The sequence below is a fragment of the Scyliorhinus torazame genome, chromosome 2 (genome assembly GCF_047496885.1).
Source record: "Scyliorhinus torazame isolate Kashiwa2021f chromosome 2, sScyTor2.1, whole genome shotgun sequence".
Lineage (NCBI taxonomy): Eukaryota > Metazoa > Chordata > Chondrichthyes > Carcharhiniformes > Scyliorhinidae > Scyliorhinus > Scyliorhinus torazame.
Window position 1 is genome coordinate 261,946,663 of NC_092708.1, and position 19,434 is coordinate 261,966,096.

Consider the following 19,434-nt stretch of genomic DNA (forward strand, 5'->3'; position numbering starts at 1 on the left):
GAGATGAGGGAGGTTTTGAGTGCGCTGGTGGAGGAGGTGGTTTCCCCGGTGATGACGGCGGTGGCGAGCGCAGTGGCGGAGGTGCGAGAGCAAGGGGAGGCGCTGAAGGAAGTGGAGGAGACGTTATTGCAGCACGGTGATCAACTTGCCTCGATGGAGAAGGAGATGCGGAAGGTGATGGACACTAACAAGGATCTGCGAGGAAAAATGGAAGATCTGGAAAACAGATCCAGGCGACAGAATTTGAGGATCGTGGGGCTGCCCGAAGGAGTTGAAGGACCAAAGCCGACTGAGTATTTTGCCGCGATGCTGGCAAAACTATTGGGTGAGGGGGAAGATCCCTCCCGATATGAACTGGATCGGGCTCATCGGTCGTGGAGGCCTGTACCAAAGGCCGCCAAGGGCAGTGACTCTGTGCTTCCGTAGGTACAGGGTGAAGGAGAAGGTCCTGAGCTGGGCCAAGCAGAAGCGGGTGGTGCAGTGGGCTGGAGCTGGTATACGTGTATACCAGGACTTTGCGGTGGAGCTGGAGAGGAGGCGGGCTGCATTCAACCGGGTGAAGAGGGCACTGTACATTAGCAAGGTGCAGTGCGGCATTGTATATCCAGCGAAGCTGAGGGTGACATAAGCTCAGGGACTTTCATTTTGGAACGGCGGAAGCAGCGGATGAGTTTGCGAAGGCAGAAGGACTGTGACAGAACTGACAAATTGAGGAATGGTTATGTGCCGATGTAACCTCATGACTGTATTTTCTTTTTTGTATCACTGCGCGCAGGTGTAGAGGCTAAAGGAGCCAATGTTGTATATATTTGGACAAGGGAAGGGGCGGGACTTTCACTCGAAATTAGGGCTCTTTGGGGTGTAGGTGGATATGCGGGGTTTGTGTGCTAAAAAGGGGATCTTTGGGCTTTCCTAGGGCCGGGCAAGGTGGGAAAGGGACCCGGGCGGGAGCCTCTACGCTGGCCGGTTTAAGCCGGCCAGTGAACGGGAGTGAGGTGGGGGGAGGGGCTGCGGCCATCGGAGCCTGGCAGAACAGGGTCCGAGTGGTCTAGCCGGGGTGGAAAGTTGGGGGGAGGGAACCGAGGTTGGGAGGAGGAGTTTTACAAGAGGCAGTGGATGGGAGGAGCTGGAGACTTTGGGGGGGGGGGGGGGGTACAACTCTGGGGTATCATGTTTGGTACTCTCTCAGAGGCTGGATGGCATTGGTTGGGGGGGTGGGTGGGGGGGTGGGGAGCTGTGTAGATTAAGGGTGACTACGGGTAATCCCTGATTCCTTTTTGTCATTTGTTTATGTAAACATGCGGGTTGAGGTTTGGGTGTTGGTGGGCAGATGGGATCGTTGTTATTATGGGGATTGACATATCTTGTTGATTACTGTTTATTGTTGATGGGTGTAAATGTGGGAGAAAATGTGAAAAAGGAGGAGTAGTAAAAAAAATAAAAAAAGATTGACAATACGATTGAGAACCAAAATTCAGAGGGGGTAAGTAAAGGAAAAGAAAAGCAAAGAGTATGAGAAGAAACTAGCAGCTAATATAAACATGTATCCAGAAGTCTGCTGTGGGCATATACATAGGAAAAAGGAAGTAAGAGGAGGTGTTTGACTGATTAGGGACCAAAAAGGAGATACATGTACTATTGAAAAAGGCATGGCTGAGGGACTAAAGGCATACTTTACATCTGTCAAAGTCACAGTGAAAGAAGCGGTTGTTGAGATACTGGATTGGCTAAAAATTGATGAAGAGGTTGGGCGGTACTTAAAGTTGGTAAGTCAGCAGGATTGGATGGGATGCATTAGAGGATACTGAGGTAAGTAAAAGTGGAATCTGGTGGTGATTGCGACTTTGAAAATCAGGGGCGAAATTCTCCGGTATCGGCGCGATGTCCGCCGACCGGCGCCAAAAACGGCGCAAATCAGTCGGGCATCGCGCCGCCCCAAAGGTGCGGAATCCTCCACATCTTGGAGGGCCCAGCCCTAACCTTGAGGGGCTAAGCCCGTGCCGGACTGATTTCCGCCCCGCCAGCTGGCGGAAAAGGCCTTTGGTGCCCCGCCAGCTGGCGCGGAAATGACATTGCCGGGCAGCGCATGCGCGGGAGCGTTAGCGGCCACTCACGGCATACCCGTACATGCGGTGTGGAGGGAGTCTCTTCCGCCTCCGCCATGGTGGAGACCGTGGCAAAGGTGGAAGGAAAAGAGTGCCCCCACGGCACAGGCCCGCCCGTGGATCGGTGGGCCCCGATCGCTGGCCAGGCCACCGTGGGGGCAGCCCCCGGGGCCAGATCGCCCCCTGCCAGGACCACGGAGCCCGCCCGTGCCGCCTTGTCCCGCCGCTAAGAGAGGTGGTTTAATCCACGACGGCATAACAGGCATCCTAGCAGCGGGGCTTCGGCCCATCCGGGCCAGAGAATCGCGGGGGGGGGGGGGGGATTCACGGAGAATTCAGCAACCGGCGGGGGCGGGATTCACGCCAGCCCCTGGTGATTCTCCGACCCGGTGGGGGGTCGGAGAATCTCGCCCCTGGTGTCAATTTGGCAGCATTTTAAATTAGATAGGATGTCGAAGCGGGTGCCAATTTGTGATAATCATATGTTTGTGCCGCCAAGGCTGGATCCCAGGTTTCAGGGCTGGGTGGATACGGGGATGGATGGCATGGGGACTTGTTTCTGGAGGGTCAGTTCACAAGCCTGGTGGAGCTGTCAGAAAGTTCAGATGTTCACAGGCAAAAAGCTTAAAATATTTGCAGGTGATGGACTTTGCCAGGAAGGCTTTACCGTTGTTTCCTTAGGCACCGCAAACCGTACTGTTGATAAGGGATTTGGTGCTTGTGGGGCTGTAAGAGGGAAGTACCTTGGGAATTTACGGGAGAATAATGGCGGAGGATACGGTGCCCCAGGCGGGGATTAAGGCCAAGTGGGAGGAGATGTTGAGGGTGGCATCAGAGGAGGGGATATGGTGTGAGGCTTTGTGTAGGGTGAATGCACGAGGCAGGGGTTCATACATAGAACATAGAACATTACAGCGCAGTACAGGCCCTTCAGCCCTCGATGTTGTGCCGACCTGTAAAACCACTCTAAAGCCCATCTACACTATTCCCTTATCGTCCATATGTCTATCCAATGACCATTTGAATGCCCTTAGTGTTGGCGAGTCCACTACTGTTGCAGGCAGGGCACTCCACGCCCTTACTACTCTCTGAGTAAAGAACCTACCTCTGACATCTGTCTTATATCTATCTCCCCTCAATTTAAAGCTATGTCCCCTCATGCTAGACATCACCATCCGAGGAAAAAGGCTCTCACTGTCCACCCTATCCAATCCTCTGATCATCTTGTATGCCTCAATTAAGTCATCTCTTAACCTTCTTCTCTCTAACGAAAACAGCCTCAAGTCCCTCAGCCTTTCCTCATAAGATCTTCCCTCCATACCAGGCAACATTCTGGTAAATGTCCTCTGCACCCTTTCCAATGCTTCCACATCCTTCCTATAATGCGGCGACCAGAATTGCACGCAATACTCCAAATGCGGCCGCACCAGAGTTTTGTACAGCTGCAACATGACCTCATGGCTGTGAAACTCAATCCCTCTACCAATAAAAGCTAACACACCGTACGCCTTCTTAACAACCCTCTCAACCTGAGTGGCAACTTGCAGGGATCTATGTACATGGACACCGAGATCTCTCTGCTCATCCACACTGGCAAAAATCTTACCATTTGCCCAGTACTCTGTCTTCCTGTTATTTCTTCCAAAATGAATCACCTCACACTTTTCTGCATTAAACTCCATTTGCTACCTCTCAGCCCAGCACTGCAGCTTATCTATGTCCCTCTGTAACTTGTAACATCCTTCCGCACTGTCCACAACTCCACCGACTTTAGTGTCATCTGTAAATTTACTCACACATCCTTCTACGCCCTCCTCCAGGTCATTTATAAAAATTACAAACAGCAGCGGCCCCAAAACAAATCCTTGTGGTACACCACTAGTAACTGGACTCCAGTCTGAACATTTCCCATCAACCCCCACCCTTTGTCTTCTTCCAGCTAGCCAATTTCTGATCCAAACTGCTAAATCTCCCTGAATCCCATGCTTCCGTATTTTCTGCAGTAGCCTACCGTGGGGAACCTTATCAAACGCTTTACTGAAATCCATATACACCACATCAACTGCTTTACCCTCATCCACCTGTTTGTTCACCTTCTCAAAGAACTCAATAAGGTTTGTGAGGCACGACCTACCCTTCACAAAACCGTGTTGACTATGTCTAATCAAATTATTCCTTTCCAGATGATTATACACCCTATCTCTTATAAACCTTTCCAAGATTTTGCCCACAACAGAAGTAAGGCTCACTGGTCTATAGTTAGCGGGCTTGTCTCTACTCCCCTTCTTGAACAAGGGGACAACATTTGCTATCCTCCAGTCTTCTGGCACTATTCCTGTAGACAAAGATGACTTAAAGATCAAAGCCAAAGGCTCAGCAATCTCCTCCCTAGCTTCCCAGAGAATCCTAGAATAAATTCCATCCGGCCCAGGGGACTTATCTATTTTCACACTTTCCAGAATTGTTGACACCTCCTCCTAATGAACCTCAAGCCCTTCTAGTCTAGTAGGCTGAATCTCAGTATTCTCCTCGACAACATTGTCTTTTTCCTGTGTGAATACTGACGAAAAATATTCATTTAGCACCTCTCCTATCTCCTTGGACTCCAAGCACAACTTCCCATTACTGTCCTTGACTGGCCCTACTCTTACCCTAGTCATTCTTTTATTCCTGACATATCTATAGAAAGCTTTAGGGTTATCCTAGATCATACCTGTCAAAGACTTCTCATGTCCCCTCCTGGCTCTTCTTAGCTCTCTCTTTAGGTCCTTCCTAGCTAACTTGTAACTCTCGAGCGCCCTAACTGAAACTTCATGTCTCATCTTTACATAAGCCTCCTTCTTCCTCTTGACAAGTGTTTCGACTGCCTTAGTAAACCACGGTTCCTTGCTCGACCACTTCTTCCCTGCCTGACAGGTACAGACTTATCAAGGACACGCAGTAGCTGTTCCTTGAACAAGCTCCACACTTCCATTGTGCCCATCCCCTGCAGTTTTCCTCTCCATCCGATGCATCCTAAGTCTTGCCTCATCGCATCATAATTGCCTTTCCCCCAGATATAAATCTTGCTCTGCGGTATATAACTATCCCTTTCCATCACTAAAGTAAACGTAATCGAATTGTGGTCACTATCACCAAAGTGCTCATCTACCTCCAAATCTAACACCTGTCCTGGTTCATTACCTAGTACCAAATCCAATACGGCCTCGCCTCTTGTTGCCCTATCTACATACTGTGTCAGGAAACCCTCCTGCACAGTTGAAGGTGGTACACCGAGGTCGGTACATTATGGTCAGTGGGAAACTGGAGGGGGTGCAGGTGGTATTAGTAAATGTGTATGCGCCAAATTGGGATGATGTGGAGTTTATAAAAAGGATGCTGGGGAAGATACCGGACCTGGACTCGCACATGTTGGTCATGGGAGGGGACTTCAACACAGTTATGGACACTGGCTTGGACCGGTCAAGCTCGAAAACGGGCAGGGTGCCAGCAATGGCAAAGGAACTAAAAGGGTTCATGGAGCAGGTGGCGGGGGTGGATCCATGGAGATTTGGGCAGCCGAGGATGAAGGAGTTCTCCTTCTACTCACGTGCATAAAGTGTACTCCCGGATTGATTTCTTCATTTTGAGCAGGGCCTTGCTGGCAGGGGTGGTGGACATGGGGTACTCGGCGATCACAATCTCAGACCATGCTCCACACTGGGTTGACCTGCAGGTTAGTACAGTAACCAGCGCCCGCACTGAAGGTTAGATGTGGGACTTTTGGCTGACGAAGGGGTGTGCGAGCGGCTGAGGAAATATATTCAGAATTACCTGCAGGTCAATGACACGGGGAAATTTCAACAGCAATGGTCTGGGAAACACTGAAGGCGGTGGTCAGAGGGGAGCTGATCTCGATACGGGCCCATAGGGAGAAGGTGGGCAGGTCAGAGACGGACCGACTGGTTAAGGAGATACTACAGATCGATAGGAGGTATGCGGAGACCCCATAGGCAGGGCTTTTAAGGGAATGACGGAGGCTACAGGCAGAGTTCGGCTTGTTAACCACAGGGAGGCAGTGGAGCAGCTGAGAAAGGCGAGGGGGGTGATCTATGAGTATGGAGAGAAGGCCGGCAAAATGCTTGCACAGCAGCTTAGAAAGAGGGAGGCAGCCAGGGAGATAGGGAAAGTAAATGACGGAGATGGGAACCTGGTTGGAGATTCAGCAGGGGTGAATAAGGCGTTTAGGGATTTCTACAGTAGGCTGTATAGGTCGGAACCCCCTACAGGGCCGGAGGGGATGAGGCACTTCTTGGGGGGTTGAATTTCCCACAGGTGGACGGGGTGCTGGTAGAAGGGCTGGGGACCCCGATCGGGTTGGAAGAGATGGTGGAGGGTCTGAAGGCCATACAGGCGGGTAAAGCCCCGGGGCCGGACGGGTACCCAGTGGAGTTTTATAAAAAGTTCTCTGGGAGATTGGGGCCCGTATTGATGAGGATGTTCAATGAGGCAAGGGAAAGAGGAGTGCTGCCCCCGATGATGTCACAGGCCAACATTTCACTGATTCTGAAGCGGGACAAGAACCCGGAGCTGTGTGGGTCCTACAGGCCGATATCCCTGTTGAATGTGGACGCCAAACTGCTGCCCAAAATTCTGTCCTCCAGGATTGAGGATTGTGTTCCGGACATTATTGGAGAGGACAAAACGGGGTTTGTTAAGGGTAGGCAGTTGGTGGCCAATGTAAGAAGGTTGTTAAATATGATCATGATGCCCCCGGAAGGTAGGGAGGTGGAGGTAGTTATTGCAATGGATGCAGAAAAGGCTTTTGATCAGGGAGAATGGGATTATCTGTGGGAGGTACTGGGACGGTTCGGATTTGGGGAGGCTTTATTGACTGGGTCAGGTTGCTATATCAGGCTCCTGTGGCAAGTGTACAGATGAATAGGACAACATCGGACTATTTTAGACTGCACCAGGGGACGAGACAGGGATGTCCCCTCTCCCCACTGTTGTTCGCGCTAGCTATAGAGCCATTGGCAATTGCTCTGACAGCCTCGAGGGGCTGGAAGGGGTTGGTCCGGGGGTGGAGCTTAGAGTCTCGCTCTCTGCAGATGACATGCTTCTGTATGTATGGGACCCATTAGAGGGGATGGATGAAATCATGAGGATTCTAGGGGAATTTGGCCGGTTTTCGGGGTACAAGCTAAATATAGGGAAAAGTGAGATGTTTGCGGTCCAGGCGAGACGATTGGGGGAACTGCCGTTTAGATTAGTAGGGGGAAGCTTTAGGTACCTAGGCATTCAAGTGGTGCGGTAATGGGACCGGCTGCATAAATTAAATCTGGCCCGACTAGTGGACCAAATGAAGGACGATTTTCGGAAATGGGACGCGCACACGTTGTCATTAGCTGGTAGGGTGCAGATGGTGAAGGCGACAGTCCTCCCGAGATTCCTGTTCGTGTTTCAGTGTCTCCCCATCTTTATTCCACGTTCCTTTTTTAAATGGGTTTTGTTTGGGTGGGCAAGACCCCACAGGTAAGGAAGGTAATGCTTGAGCAGAGTCGGGGAGAGGACGGGCTGGCGCTGCCAAATTTTAGTAACTATTACTGGGCGGCGAATATAGCCTTGATCAGGAGGTGGGTGGTGGGGGAGGGGTCGGCATGGGAGCGTATGGAGGCGGCTTCATGCAAGGGCACCAGTCTGGGGCGTTGGTAACTGTGCCTCTGCCGTTCCCGCCGGCATGGTACTCCCCCAGCCCCGTGGTGGTGGTGGCCCTGAGAGTCTGGGGGCAATGGAGGAGACATGTGGGAGCAGAGGGAGCATCGGTCTGGTCCCCAATCTGTAATAATCACCGGTTTGCCCCGGGAAGTATGGATGGGGGGTCAAGGATATGGTGGAGAGCAGGGATTGAGAGGATGGGAGCTATGTTTATAGAGGGGAGCTTCCCGAGTATGAGGGCGCTGGAGGAGAGGTTTGGGTTGGCGAGGGGAAACAAATTCAGGTATCTGCAGGTGCGGGACTTCCTACGTAAACAGGTCCTACCGCTAAGGGGGATTGAGGACTGTCGTGTTGGGTGTTCTAATGCACAAATGATCCAACACGGCTGTAGATGGTACAACTCTGTTTTATTGTCTAAACATGGTAACAACTAACTGCTGGCTTGGGTATGTGCTTCACCAGCTAACCTGTGGACCCAGCCCTATCACTATCTTAGTGAGGCACTCAGCATATGGTCTATGTCTGAGTGGCACGCTGTGAGCTCTGTGCTCCGAGCTATCTCCTGGTAGAATGAGCGGGAACTGTGATGTTCCCTGTTTTATAGTGCGTGTGCTCTCACTGGTGATTGGCTGCGATGTTATGTGTGTGCTGGTTGGTCCAACTACCTGTCCATCAGTGTGTGTGTGATTGCACCATGATATGCTGATGTGGATATCATGACATCCCCCCCTTTCACAAAGGATATGTGCCTACATGCTAATAAATAGAAATGTGTACTGAGTGCATCTGAGTATGTGTGTGTAATATTTACAACATGTATATGAGGCTAAACTATATACAGAGGAAGGTGTCAGGTGCAACAGAGCAACGAGGTTGTACCAATAACAGAACAAATGCAATCAGCAAACGACGAGAGAAAACCTCTGGAACAATGAACGACAAGAAAAGAAACTCGTTAACAGTACTGTAAAACAATTCAGTGAGTCCAACGTGCTAACAGGCTCATAAGTCAAGTCTCTCTGGTGGGCGACGGATTCGGGTTGACCGCCTCAAGGGTGGGTCAGGATCCACCGGCTGAGGAATGAGCCTGGCCATGGGCGAGAGAGGAAGAGGCAGAGTGCCAGGAAGCTTAACAAAGTCGACATCAGGGGGGCGTGGCACCGGTGCATGATCTCGTAGCGAGCACGGAACCAGACAAAGGGCCTGCCGATTACGGCGGCGAATGGAGCCATCAGGCATACGAACCAGGAATGAGCGGGGAGCCACTTGGTGGAGAACCTCGGCGGTTGCCGACCAGTCACCCTCTTGTAGGTGTATGCGGACATTGTCTCCAGGCACCAGGGCAGGAAGACCAGTCGCCCGAGCGTCATGTGCCACCTTCTGCTGAGCACGCTGTTGTTGCATCCTTCGCAATACTGGAGCATGGTCGAGGTCAAGAACATGAATGGACGGCACAGTGGTCCTGAGAGTGCGACCCATCAACAGCTGGGCTGGCGAGAGGCCCATGGACAGTGGGCCGAGCGATAGGCCAGCAGGGCTAAACAGAAGTCAGATCCGGCATCAGCAGCCTTGCAGAGGAGCCGCTTCGCAATGTGGACGCCCTTTTCCGCCTTGCCATTCGACTGAGGATGCAAGGGACTGGGCGTCACGTGCGTGAAGTTGTATGAAGTGGCAAAGGAAGACCATTCTTGGCTCGCAAAGCAAGGCCTGTTGTCAGACATGACGGTGAGCGGAATTCCATGGCGAGCAAAGGTTTCTTTGCATGCCCGGATGGCAGCTGATGATGTCATGTCGTGCAGGCGTATGACCTCCGGATAACTTGAGAAGTAGTCAATAAGAATAATGTAGTCCCTGCCGAGCGCATGAAAGAGGTCCACGCCCACCTTCGCCCAGGGGGACATGACCAACTCATGGGGCTCAAGGGTCTCAGGGGGTTGCGCCGGCTGAATCCTTTGGCAGGTGGGGCAGTTGAGCACCATGTTGACGATGTCGTCACTGATGCCCGGCCAGTACACAGCCTCTCGGGCCCTCCACCTGCACTTTTCAACTCCGAGATGGCCTTCGTGCAGTTGTTCGAGGACAAGCCGGTGCATACTGTGTGGGATCACGATCTGGTCCAACTTCAAGAGGACACCATCAATGACGGCCAAGTCGTCCCGGACGTTGTAAAATTGTGGGCACTGCCCCTTGAGCCACCCTTCCGTCATGAGGCGCATCACACGCTGTAGAAGGGGTCAGCCGCAGTCTCATGGCGAATGTGGGCCAGACGTGCATCAGTGGCCGGCAGATTGGCCGATGTGAAGGCTACTTGGGCGTCGACCTGACAAACGAACCCCTCCGAGTCGGGCGGTGTGTTGACCGCCCTGGACAGAGCATCTGCGATGATGAGATCCTTCCCCGGGGTGTCGACAAGTTGGAAGGCGTACCTCCGGAGCTTGAGCAGAATGCGCTGGAGGTGAGGGGTCATATTGTTGAGGTCCTTCTGAATGATGCCGACCAGGGGGCGATGGTCGATCTCCACAGTGAACTGCGGAAGACCGTATACATAGTCGTGAAACCTGTCGATGCCAGTCAACAGCCCTAGGCACTCCTTCTCAATCTGCGCATAGCGCTGTTCTGTGGGGGTCATACCCCACGACGCATAGGCAACCGGAGCCCATGATGTGATGTCGTCCCGTTACAGGAGTACCGCCCCAATGCCGGACTGGCTGGCATCAGTTGAGATCTTTGTTTCCTGTGTGGTATCGAAAAACGCCAGTACCGGGGCAGTGGTGAGCTTGACCTTGAGCTCCTCCCATTCCAGTGGCAAGGTTAGGAATGAACTTCCCCAGGAAGTTGACCACCCCGAGAAAGCGCAGCACTGCCGTCTTGTCTGACGGCTGCTGCATGGCTGCGATGGCTGCCACTTTGTCGGCATCCGGCCGCACACCCGACCGGGAGATGTGGTCCCCCAAAAACTTTAGCTCAGTCTTGCCAAAAGAGCATTTGGCTCGGTTAAGGCGCAGGCCCTGATCCCGTATCCGTGCAAAAACACGCTGGAGACGACTGATGTGCTCCTGTGGTGTGGTGGACCAGATGATAACGTCGTCTACGTAGATGCGCACCCCTTCGATGCCCTCCATCATCTGTTCCATGATGCGATGGAATACCTCGGAGGCCGAGATGATGCCGAATGGCATCCTATTGTAGCAGTATCTGCCAAATTGAGTGTTGAAAGTGCACAGCTTCCTGCTGGACTGATCCAATTTAATCTGCCAAAAGCCCTTTGAGGCATCAAGCTTGGTGAATATTTTTGCCCGAGCCATTTCGCTCATGATTTCTTCTCGTTTGGGTATGGGGTAGTGTTCCCTCATAATGTTGTGATTCAAATCTTTTGGGTCGATACAGATCCGGAGCTCGCCGGAGGGCTTCTTGACGCACACCATGGAGCTGACCCATGGCGTGAGCTCCGTGACCCGGGAAAGCACTCCTTGGTCCTGCAGCTGCTGCTTGAGGCGGTCCTTGAGTGGTGCTGGGACCCTACGAGGTGCGTGAATGACCGGGGTGGCGTCCGGTTTGAGCCGTATTTTGTACGTGTAGGGCAGTGTGCCCATGCCCTCGAAAACCTCCTGGTTGTGCGCGAGGAGTGAGTGGAGCTGCGCCCTAAAGTCTGTATCCGAGAAATCAGATGTGCCTTCTGGAGACAGAGTGTCTACCCGCTGAACGAGGTGGAGGATCTTGCACGCCTGCGCGCCTAACAGAGAGTCCTTCGAGGATCCTACGATTTGAAATGATAATGTGGCTTTGTGTGAGTTGTGTGTAACATCGAGCTGGCAGGACCCCGCGGCCGGGATGACGGTTCCATTGTAGTCAACCAGCTGACAGTGGGATGGCAGAATCGGTGGTTTAACCTTCAAGGTCTGGAAGGCTGACCATGCGAGGAGATTGGCGGAGGCACCAGTGTCCAGGCGAAATGTGATCTGTGATCAGTTGACCGTTAGGGTGGCACACCACTCATCGCCCAGATCAATGCTGTGCACTGGCAGCGGCTGGTGGTTCCGACTTGGGGGACATCTGGTTCTTGTCGATTACCGCAACGTGGAAGGGCTCCCTGTCTTCGGTATCGCTGGTCTGCTTACTATCTGGATATGACTCAGTGTAGGGGGGCTGAATTGCCCGCATGTCCCTGCGAGGTTGGCGGAATTGTTGGGAGTTGGCAGGTTGAGCTGCTCGACAGCAGGCAGCATAGTGGCCCATCCTGCCACAGCGGAGGCATTGTCGCGCTTTGGCCGGACATTGCCGCTTTAAGTGGGCGGAGCCACAGTTGCTGCATGTCGTGACGTCATGGCGTTCGTTGCGCCACCGCGCATGCGCGGTGCAGTTCTGCGTAGAGCGCGCCTGCGCATCACGTCCCTCTGCGTCAACGTCCCCTCTTTTTGCACGTACAAGCGCGGGAGGCCTCGGAAAGCGCGTGAAATGGCCGCCCTCGTCCGGGCCGCGGGCCGGGAGGAACTCGATCGACTGGACACGCTCCGCCTCACAGGACCCGTGCCATGTCGTTTTGGCCGCCTGGATTTGGGAGTACCGGGTGGTCGCGTTCTCATGGAGGACGCAGGTCTCGATGGCAGTCGCTAGGGTGAGGCGTTTTATTTTAAGGAGCTGCTGGCATAGGGTGTCCGAGATGACCCCAAAAACTATCTGATCCCGTATCATGGAGTCAGAGGTGGCCTCATAGCAGCAGGAGAGCGTGAGGATACGGAGGTGTGTCAAGTAAGATTGGAAAGGCTCATCCTTACCCTGCAGGAGCTGCTGGAATAAGTACCTCTCGAAGCTCTCATTGACTTCCATGCTGAAGTGTTCCTCGAACTTCAGAAGCACCGTCTTATATTTTGTTTTGTCCTCGCCTTCCGCGAATGCCAGGGAGTTATAGATGTGGATGGCGTGTTGCCCTGCCATGGAGAGGAGGAGGGCAATCTTCCTGGTGTCCGATGCATTCTCCCTGTCTGTGGCTTCTAGGAAGAGCTGGAAGCGCTGTTTAAACAGCTTCCAGTTTACGCCAAGATTGCCAGTGATTCGGAGTGGCTGCGGCGGGCTGATGTTTTCCATGGAGCAGGATGGCGGATTTCTGAAAGGGTGCAGGTAGGTCTCACAGTCGCTGGTTAGCGTCCACTACTGGTATCATGTCGTGTTGGGTGTTCTGATGCACAAATGATCCAACATGGCTGTAGATGGTACAACTCTGCTTTATTGTCTTAACAACGACAACTACTAACGACTGGCTTGGGTACGTGCTTCACCAGCTAACCTGTGGACCCAGCCCTATCACTATCTTAGTGAGGCACTCAGCACATGGTCTATGTCTGAGTGGCACGCTGTAAGCTCTGTGCTCTGAGCTATCTCCTGGTAGAATGAGCGGGAACTGTGGTGTTCCCTGTTTTATAGTGCGTGTGCTCTCATTGGTGATTGGCTGCGATGTTATGTGTGTGCTGGTTGGTCCAACTACCTGTCCATCAGTGTGAGTGATTGCACCATGATATGCTGATGTGGATATCATGACAAGGACAGGGTAGTTTCCAGAGGGTGGGTAGGAGAAGGGAGCGTCTCGGACATTTACAAGGAATTTATAGGGTACAGCGAAGGCTAAAACAATCGCCCGGCTCCATCTGCAACTCCAGCAAGTGCGACACCCCGAATATGGCTCCCAGGGAACTGGGCTCGAAGTCCACATGTAAAATTGCCAGCATGGTGCTGAAGAACGACCCCCAAAACCTCTCCAACTTTGGGCAGGATCAGAACATGTATACGTGGGTGCTGGGCCCCTCCCACACTGCTCACAAGAGGTTGAGGCATTCACCCTCTGCAGCACCTCACACCTCAGCACCATCCCAGCTCCTCTGCCCACTTGGCCTTAACCCCCTCCAGAGAGAGGAAAAATGAGTAGTTAGGATCTGGAACTCACTCTCCGAGACTGCAGTGGAGGCATATTCAATAATGAATTTCAAAACTATATTGGATAATTATCTGGAGAAAAAGTTTTTACAGCTATGGGGAAGGGGCAGGGACTGGGACTAACTGAGTTGCGCTTGCTAGCAAAGAATTGGCACAGGCATGAAGGGTTGAATGGCCTCCTTCTGAGCTGTAACTATCCTATGATTCTATGGTAATACAGCCCTTCAATATCAGGATACTGTGTGTGATGCCATTTACTGCTGGTTATTTAATATAATACTTTATTTATTTATTAAATTTAAAGTGCCCAATTTTTTTTTCAAATTAAGGGGCAATTTAGCCTGGTCAATCCACCTACCCTGCACATCTTTTGGGTTGTGGGGGTGAGACCCACGCAGACACAGGGAGAATGTGCAAACTCCACATGGACAGTGACCCGGGGTCAGGTATGTAGCGGTTGAAAAATCACAACTGTTGCCTCCCACATCTACACAAACTTCTAATAGAAGTCACTGTAAAGTCTTAGGAGAATGCTGAGCGCCAGGCTAATAGAATAGATGGCATTGAGGTACGTAGGGAAGAGGTGTTGGCAATTCTGGACAGGCTGAAAATAGATAAGTCCCCGGGACCTGATGGGATTTATCCGAGGATTCTCTGGGAGGCCAGGGAAGAGATTGCTGGACCTTTGGCTTTAATTTTTATGTCATCATTGGCTACAGGAATAGTGCCAGAGGACTGGAGGACACAGCAAATGTGGTCCCTTTGTTCAAAAAGGGGAGCAGAGACAACCCCGGCAATTATAGACCGGTGAGCCTCACGTCTGTAGTGGGTAAAGTCTTGGAGGGGATTATAAGAGACAAGATTTATAATCATCTAGATAGGAATAATATGATCAGGGATAGTCAGCATGGCTTTGTGAAGGGTAGGTCATGCCTCACAAACCTTACTGAGTTCTTTGAGAAGGTGACTGAACAGGTAGACGAGGGTAGAGCAGTTGATGTGGTGTATATGGATTTCAGCAAAGCGTTTGATAAGGTTCCCCACGGTAGGCTATTGCAAAAAATACGGAGGCTGGGGATTGAGGGTGATTTAGAGATGTGGATCAGAAATTGGCTAGCTGAAAAAAGACAGAGGGTGGTGGTTGATGGGAAATGTTCAGAATGGAGTACAGTCACAAGTGGAGTACCACAAGGATCTGTTCTGGGGCCGTTGCTGTTTGTCATTTTTATCAATGACCTAGAGGAAGGCGCAGAAGGGTGGGTGAGTAAATTTGCAGACGATACTAAAGTCGGTGGTGTTGTCGATAGTGTGGAAGGATGTAGCAGGTTACAGAGGGATATAGATAAGCTGCAGAGCTGGGCTGAGAGGTGGCAAATGGAGTTTAATGTAGAGAAGTGTGAGGTGATTCACTTTGGAAGGAATAACAGGAATGCGGAATATTTGGCTAATGGTAAAGTTCTTGAAAGTGTGGATGAGCAGAGGGATCTAGGTGTCCATGTACATAGATCCCTGAAAGTTGCCACCCAGGTTGATAGGGTTGTGAAGAAGGCCTATGGAGTGTTGGCCTTTATTGGTAGAGGGATTGAGTTCCGGAGTCGGGAGGTCATGTTGCAGCTGTACAGAACTCTGGTACGGCCGCATTTGGAGTATTGCGTACAGTTCTGGTCACCGCATTATAGGAAGGACGTGGAGGCTTTGGAGCGGGTGCAGAGGAGATTTACCAGGATGTTGCCTGGTATGGAGGGAAAATCTTATGAGGAAAGGCTGATGGACTTGAGGTTGTTTTCGTTGGAGAGAAGAAGGTTAAGAGGAGACTTAATAGAGGCATACAAAATGATCAGGGGGTTGGATAGGGTGGACAGTGAGAGCCTTCTCCCGCGGATGGATATGGCTGGCACGAGGGGACATAACTTTAAACTGAGGGGTAATAGATATAGGACAGAGGTCAGAGGTAGGTTCTTTACGCAAAGAGTAGTGAGGCCGTGGAATGCCCTACCTGCTACAGTAGTGAACTCGCCAACATTGAGGGCATTTAAAAGTTTATTGGATAAACATATGGATGATAATGGCATAGTGTAGGTTAGATGGCTTTTGTTTCGGTGCAACATCGTGGGCCGAAGGGCCTGTACTGCGCTGTATTGTTCTATGTTCTATGTTCTAAGTCACTGTAAAGTCTTAGGAGGGGCTACCTTGGCTGATCTAGTCTCTCCTTGGAGTCGAGAAAGTTAAGGGCTGATTTCATTGATGCTTTTAGGATTTTGGAAGGAATTAATTAGGTGGACAGAAATAAACTTTTGTCATTGGTGGGGGTGGCTAGGACAAGGAAACATACGTTTAAAATCAGAACCAGGCTGTTAGAGGGAAATTAGGAAACATTTGTGTAGAACTCTTGTGCACAAAAAGCGGCAGATATGCTAGCACTTTTAATAGTTTAAAATCTAAAAGAATCTTAGATATAAAATCTAAGATTGATAGATTTTTCTAGCCAAAAATATTAAAGAATATGGAGCCAAGGTGGGTGGATGGAGTTAGGATATTGATCAGTCATGATCTTACTGAGTGGTAGAACAGATTTGAGGGCCTAAATGGCTATCTCCTGTTGTATTAGGTTAAAGATCCTATGTAAATATTGGGCAGGATTTACCGACCACCCCGCCGCGTGTTTTTCGGCGGGGAGGCAGCTTGTCAGCGGGATCTACCAGTTCCACCATTGTCAAAGGGGTTTCCCATTGACAGCACCCCTCATCCGGCGTGCGGCCGGAATTTCCTGCGGCTCGCTAGCGGGATCTACTGGTTCCGCCGTTGTCAAGGGGATTTAGATTTGACAGCACCCCTCATCGCCAGGAAATCCGTGCGCCAGCGTGGGACCGGAATTTCCTGCTGGAGTGAACAGCCGGTAAATCCCGCCCATAAGCAGCTGCTATTATTGTTATGCCCGTGATGTTATAGCAAACCTATAGTTTTAGATGAAACAGCTCACTAGGCACAAATCAAGGCTGAATGTTCCTGATCTATGTTACTTGGTTCAAACATTTTGTTCAAACATCAGTTGAAGTGTAAACATCCTTAATTAGGCATGTGATAAGCATCAGTCTTGGAAAAAGGGGAGCCTTTTTCAAGTCCCTGCCAGTGCACCGCTAGAAGAGGTGAGAACACAGATTACTGGCTCCAGGAAGGGTGGGAGGAATGCTCAATATTCATTTATGGTGCTTCCACTGATTAAGCACAATGAAAAATAACTGGAGAATTCAAGGAAAGTGTTAAGGGTTTCAAAAATGGTTTCAAATAAGGAGTCAGAATAAAATGAAGTTCAACATTGCAAAACTGTCCAGAGAAGCTTTACAATGATATTATGATTGGCCTATATTGGCAAAACACATGTGTAAATAGGAACTTCTGGGCCAACTCCAATAACATGAAGAGTTTTACCACACAAACAGGATGCTAGTCCTGTAATGAATTATTCTTACCTCTTTAGAGCTGATGGGCAACTCAGATGCTAATTTGAGCCAATGCTGCGCAGTTGTGTAGCTCCCAAGGTCCCTGTAGCACTGTGGATGCCAGAACAGCTGAATATTAGTGACATTGAGTGGCATGGACTTTGAAGTGAATGCTGCAGCTAAAAAAATGCAGTTCGTATTTACTTGGATACCCACAAACCTAAACTGAGTTGAAAAATAAACAAGTAAGGCAGACATTATAATATGAAAAACAAAAAAGAACCCTGGAATAGGAACAGAAAATATTGGAAAAACACAACAGGTCAGTCAGCATCTGTACAGAATATCCACAGACTTGAGATGTGAAACCGTCAACAGATAAAGGGTGCACCCAAAATGCCATAACCTATATTTTCTCTTCATGGATGCTGATAGCCCCACTGTTTATCCAGTATTTTCATTTTTTATTTTTGATAAATCGAATTTGCTTTTACCACAGTGGAAACTTTCAATGAGAGCTTGTAAAATTAAGCTAACTAATTGACAAACTGCAATAGGGGAAACTATCAGCGTACAGCAAGAGTCTTTATTAAAGGGAGATGATTTGTATTGCGTTTCCAAATCCACACTATGTAATTGGATATTCTGGACTCCTGTACCACATGAATTGAGAAACAGGCTGGCCAAAAATGCCATTAATGACGTGATACAATTCCTGGCTTCTTGCTGGGTATCCAGGCTTACTTTTTCCACTGAGTTTAGCCACATACACGTGTCCCTTACATTAGTTGTAAACCGCAACAACTGCCATTTCCAAGACCATTTGAACCATTTCACTGATTGACAGTCTTCTGAAATAATTCCGATTGGTATCTGCTCTGGATTTGACTGGCAAGTGTTTTGTGCGAAACTAATGCACTGAAATTTCCAGTCTTGCTTTTCTACACTGGTCTGTGGCCCATAAAGATAAGTCTAACTGAATTTATTGTGGGAATACAAATATGAGATGAGTTATTATGTCCTTATTGCTGCGAATGACCAGCAATTGCAATCTTTGAAGAGCAGTTAAATTCTGGTACCCTCAATATATTACTGTGCTAAAACTCTCTTTTCTTAAATATTTTTGATAATTCGGAACATTCTCTTCTTTCTGTCAGCCAAGCAATGACATAGAATCATAGAAGTTTACAGCATGGAAACAGGCCCTTCGGCCCAACCAGTCCATGCCGCCCAGTTTTTACCATTAAGCTAGTCCCAGTTGCCCGCACTTGGCCCATAACCCTCCATACCCATCTTACCCATGTAACTATCTAAATGCTTTTTAAAAGACACAATTGTACCTGCCTCTACTACTACCTCTGGCAGCACATTCCAGACACTCACTACCCTCTGAGTGAAGAAATTGCCCCTCTGGGCCCTTCTGAATCTCTCCCCTCTCACCTTAAACCTATGCCCTCTAGTTTTAGACTCCCCTACCTTTGGGAAAAGATGTTGACTATCTACCTTATCTATGCCCCTCATTATTTTATAGACCTCTATAAGATCACCCCTAAGCCTCCTACGCTCCAGGGAAAAAGGTCCCAGTCTATCCAGCCTCTCCTTATAACTCGAACCATCAAGTCCCGGTAACATCCTAGTAAATCTTTTCTGCACTCTTTCTAGTTTAATAATATCCTTTCAGTGGGTGACCAGAACTGCACATATCATCTTTTAAACAGAAGTGTAGACAGCCCAGCCTGATAATTGGCCAACATCCACACTCTGAGAAGAGGTCAGTGGATAAAAAGAACTAGCACCTCAGGACATTCGTCAGTGATTCATAGCCAGTTAAGTACTTTGGAAGTACAGTCACAATTTCAATGGAAGGGAAAACTACAGCCAATTTTCACACAGTAAAATCCCACAACAGGTAAATAACCAGATAATCTGCTTGGATGATGCTGGTTGAGGGACAAACGTCAGGCAGGACACAGATGGTTCCTCAGTCCACCTCTGATTGATGTCATGGGATTGTTTAGGACAGGTGGGGCCTTGGTCTAATATTTCACCTCCAACAGTGCAACACTTCCTCAGTACTTTACTGGAGTTTCAGCCTAGATTTCATGCTCAAGTTCCAGGAATGAGATTTGAATTCACTACATTATAACTCAGAGGTGTGAGTGCTACCATGAAGCCACAGATGCACCCACAGTGGTATGAGGGAGGGAGTTCCAGAATTCTGACTGAACATTTGGATGGTGAGTGATTTGGAGGGGAACATCCAA

At 49.9% G+C, this 19,434-nt stretch overlaps 1 protein-coding gene across 2 annotated transcripts in view; it reads right to left on the minus strand.

Moving 5' to 3' along the window:
- Window positions 1–19,434, minus strand: part of LOC140398093 (regulator of microtubule dynamics protein 3-like) — a 583,369-nt gene that overhangs the window by 11,307 nt on the left and 552,628 nt on the right. For both annotated transcript variants that reach the window (XM_072486340.1, XM_072486332.1), the window contains exon 11: window positions 17,201–17,281. In XM_072486340.1, coding sequence (XP_072342441.1) covers window positions 17,201–17,281 — 81 coding nt within the window. The remainder of the gene's footprint in view (window positions 1–17,200; window positions 17,282–19,434) is intronic.